We start from the raw sequence: 3,550 nt of genomic DNA on the forward strand, positions 1-3,550 counted from the left end.
CCCGGCCTTCTGTCCCAGCTGGCTCATGCCATCCGCCTGCTCCTGGAGTACACAGACTCAAACTATGAGGAAAAGAAGTACACGATGGGGGACGGTAGGGCAATCTTGTGGAGTCCCGACTTCTGCCCAACTCCTACAGACTTTGTAACAGGCCCCCCTTGCCCTGGCCGCCAGGTGCTCACCTCTGTTGCCCTCCGCAGCTGGAGCAGGGCCGGCGCCTTCCCCTCCCCTTTGAGGGTGCAGCTCTCCTTCCAAGGCAGGACAAGGGAGGGGATTGCTGGACCCCCTTTCTCAGTATCTGGATGGGTTCCCCTTAGGGTTGCCTAACCCTGTGTGAGCCTTACTCATGTCGGTTCCAGAGCCTCATTAGTGTTCTTTCCCCCCAACCTGGACTGTGAGACTTAGTGGGTCAGATTCCAGATCCCCTGAAAGTCCCCCCAGGAACGTGGGTTGGACTCTGGGGAGGTTTGTGTCACTCATCTTTCTCCACCACAGCTCCCGACTACGACAGAAGCCAGTGGCTGAGTGAGAAATTCAAGCTGGGCCTGGACTTCCCCAATGTAGGTGCGGGGTATGGGGGTGCTGTGGGGGCGAGTGAGAGGTCCTCTTCTCCGTCTCCTGTCCCAGCTTCCAGGTGTCAGGACCTGGTGCCTTCTGCTCGGCCTCTGAGCTCCCTGGTTCTCTTCACTGCTTTCCCATGATGCTCTATGTCCCAGCTCATCATTCATTTTACAATATAATTATTTAGTGCTTACCAGGGCCCAGGAGCTGTGGGTGCAGGTTTCATGTCACCCTTGCTCAAGGGAGGGGGAGCAGGGGGGCCTGGTGGCCCAAGCGACCTGCCCCTGTTGTCCTTCCAGCTGCCTTACTTAATTGATGGGGCCCACAAGATCACCCAGAGCAACGCCATCCTTCGCTACATTGCTCGCAAGCACAACCTGTGTGAGTGGGCTGGGGGTGTGATGCAGGGGACTGGTGGCCATGCCCTGGGCTTGGCTGGGGTGGGATGTTGAGGGAGGGTCTGTGTTGTGTGGCCATAGGTGGGGAGACAGAAGAGGAGAAGATTCGTGTGGACATTTTGGAGAATGAGGTTATGGACACCCGCATGGCGCTGGCCAGGCTCTGCTACAACCCTGACTTTGTGAGTCCCATCCCAGTGGGCTGGTTTGGGCAAGCTTTTGATAAGGAGGGAAGACTCCTGTGTCGTGTGTATACTAGTTCTATTTGCCAATTGAAATCCTTGGAGCTGCTGATCTACCAACCTGGTCCCTATGCTGCCAGTAGAGTGACCCTCATAACCTCAAATTTCATTAAATGAAAACTGTCAGTTCCCACCAATCTTAGGATAGAGTCCAGAATCTCTAGAGGGGAAATTAGTTCCTTGACAGTGTGTTTCCTTGTTAGCCCAGCGCTATCTCCTTAACACCCTCAGACATCAGCACATTAGCCCAGTAGGCAGTTCAGGGTCAGCCACAGGGCCTTTGAACCTCTCCCTCCTTCCATCCAGCCTCTCAAATTCTCCTCATTTGTCTGGAATCAGCTCAAGTGTCTATTGTTATGTCACCCACCTGCTAGACCTTAAGACTTCTTTCCCTGAGTGATTTTAGTTCTTTGCATCTTTGATTCTGCTCGACATGAGTCCAGAGCTCTGCCAGGTTCTCACAGCACTCCTGGGTTGTCCCATGGAGGGTGGTTGGAGATGAGTGGTGACAGCTGCAGGGACAGTGTGGCATTGCTTTCTGCCTTCCCATTGCCTCTCACAGCTGGGGGGTGGTCCCCAACAGGAGTCTAATGACCACAGAGTGGATTAAATCATAGCCTGGGCACCCACCCAGCGATATAGTCTAGGGGGACATGGCTGCTCACCTCTGGCAGCATGGGGTCATGCGCAGCCCTGGGGAGGCCTGTCCCCCTGCCCAGGGCCTCTGTGTCTGAGGGTGGTAACAGCTGTTTTGTGCCTCAGGAGAAACTGAAGCCTGAGTACTTGGAGGCGCTCCCTGAAACAATGAAGCTCTTCTCACAGTTTCTGGGGAAGAGGCCTTGGTTTGCAGGGGACAAGGTAAGGAGGAAGGCTGTGGATGGGGAGTTGCCCTTCCTTCAAGTTTCAGAGATTGGTGCCCATTCATGCTTGGCCTCTCTGCAGCTCACCTATGTGGATTTCCTGGCTTATGACATCCTTGATCTTCACCGCATATTCGAGCCCAAGTGCCTGGATGCCTTCTCTAACCTCAAGGACTTCATCACCCGCTTAGAGGTGACTCCCCGGATCCTCCTTCTATTTCTTTCACTTTTGTTTTTTCCTCTTATCTCTGATGTTTTCCTTGTCCTGGAGCTATCATAAAGAAAAACTAGGATTCCTCGAGGAATTCTTTTACTCTAGAATTTGTGCTCACATGTTACATATATTGGGTGAAATTTAATCTTTACGGCATTCCTACATGGCAGAGTTATCACCTCCTTTTTGCAGATACGGAAATGAGGCAGAAAGAATAAGTACTTTGCTGAAGGTCACAGAGTCAGTAGAGGCTGTGCTGGGCTCCCTGTCAGTCTCTGGTTGCCGTGGGCGGTGATCAGTGGCTCTGTCGTTCCTGTATGGAAAGGAACATCTCAGTTCCTTCTCCTCTCGACCCTGAGTTTCGCAGCTCTGGACATTGAGGGTGAAGAAGAACATTCAGGAGTTTGTGTGTGGCTGGCATTAGTAGAGTTGAGACACAGAGCGATTGATATTAACTACCAAAGATGTCTTCTTTTGTTGGGCACTTTCCTTCCCCTGTCTCTCTTTCCTTCTTCCTTGTAATTACCCAAAATTCTGCCTCAGCAATGGGGTAGTATGTTTATGTTAGATCACCGTCACTGATCTGATCTTCTCCTGTGAATGAGGCACTGCGTCGGGCACAGTGGGGATGCAAAGGTGACCCAGCCCTGGAGCCCAGCCTCCTGGGGCTCAGTGCAGTTGAAGAACTGCAAGAACCAGGCTATCTGGTAGGTGGGACCAGCTGGCTGCTGGAGGAGCACAGCCAGGACCCCCCTCACAGCTCATCATGGGTCACCATTAGGCAACTTGTTGGAGAGCAGCACGTCTGCTTTCTTACAGATTTGGGTGTTTGAGGCATTAGTGCAACAGGTTTCTCAGCCTACAATCTGTTTTCCTTTCCTGTTCCTCATCATGGAATCTGCTTTGTCAGCTAGTTCTCATCAGCTCTGGTTCTGGTCCAGCCTGATGGACCATAGGGATTATGCAAGAGCTGGGATGAATGATTGACAGGGAGGGATGGGGGACAGCTGAGGCTGCAGCCTGCAGCTTGTGGGGCCTGGCCCGTTGGGTACAGACAGTGCCAGCATCTTTGAATCCTTTAGAAGTTACTGGACACAGTCTATGTGGGAAGATGGTGCCCAAGCACACCTGTGTGTCTGTTGCCTAGTTGGCTGCAGCAGGACTGGGATGACGTAGGCTGGGGTCCAGTGAGATTGGGCCCAGTAACAGGCCAGCAAATGGACATTCCCCTTTAAGAGGAATGATTAGAGTCTGGCCTGGCTTCACTGCTCCACA

At 52.7% G+C, this 3,550-nt stretch overlaps 1 protein-coding gene across 1 annotated transcript; it reads left to right on the forward strand.

Annotated features, from left to right (window-relative positions):
• Positions 1-6: 6 nt before the first annotated feature.
• Positions 7-2,356, forward strand: LOC124231900 (glutathione S-transferase Mu 1-like; the record flags this gene model as incomplete). The annotated part of the gene is made up of 6 exons (XM_046648910.1): positions 7-94; positions 496-560; positions 861-942; positions 1,041-1,141; positions 1,964-2,059; positions 2,144-2,356. Coding segments are annotated over 6 exons (630 nt in total), but the record flags the coding sequence as incomplete, so codon positions are not given.
• Positions 2,357-3,550: the final 1,194 nt, after the last annotated feature.

Source organism: Equus quagga, unplaced genomic scaffold (genome assembly GCF_021613505.1).
Source record: "Equus quagga isolate Etosha38 unplaced genomic scaffold, UCLA_HA_Equagga_1.0 HiC_scaffold_11372_RagTag, whole genome shotgun sequence".
Classification (NCBI taxonomy): Eukaryota; Metazoa; Chordata; class Mammalia; order Perissodactyla; family Equidae; genus Equus; species Equus quagga.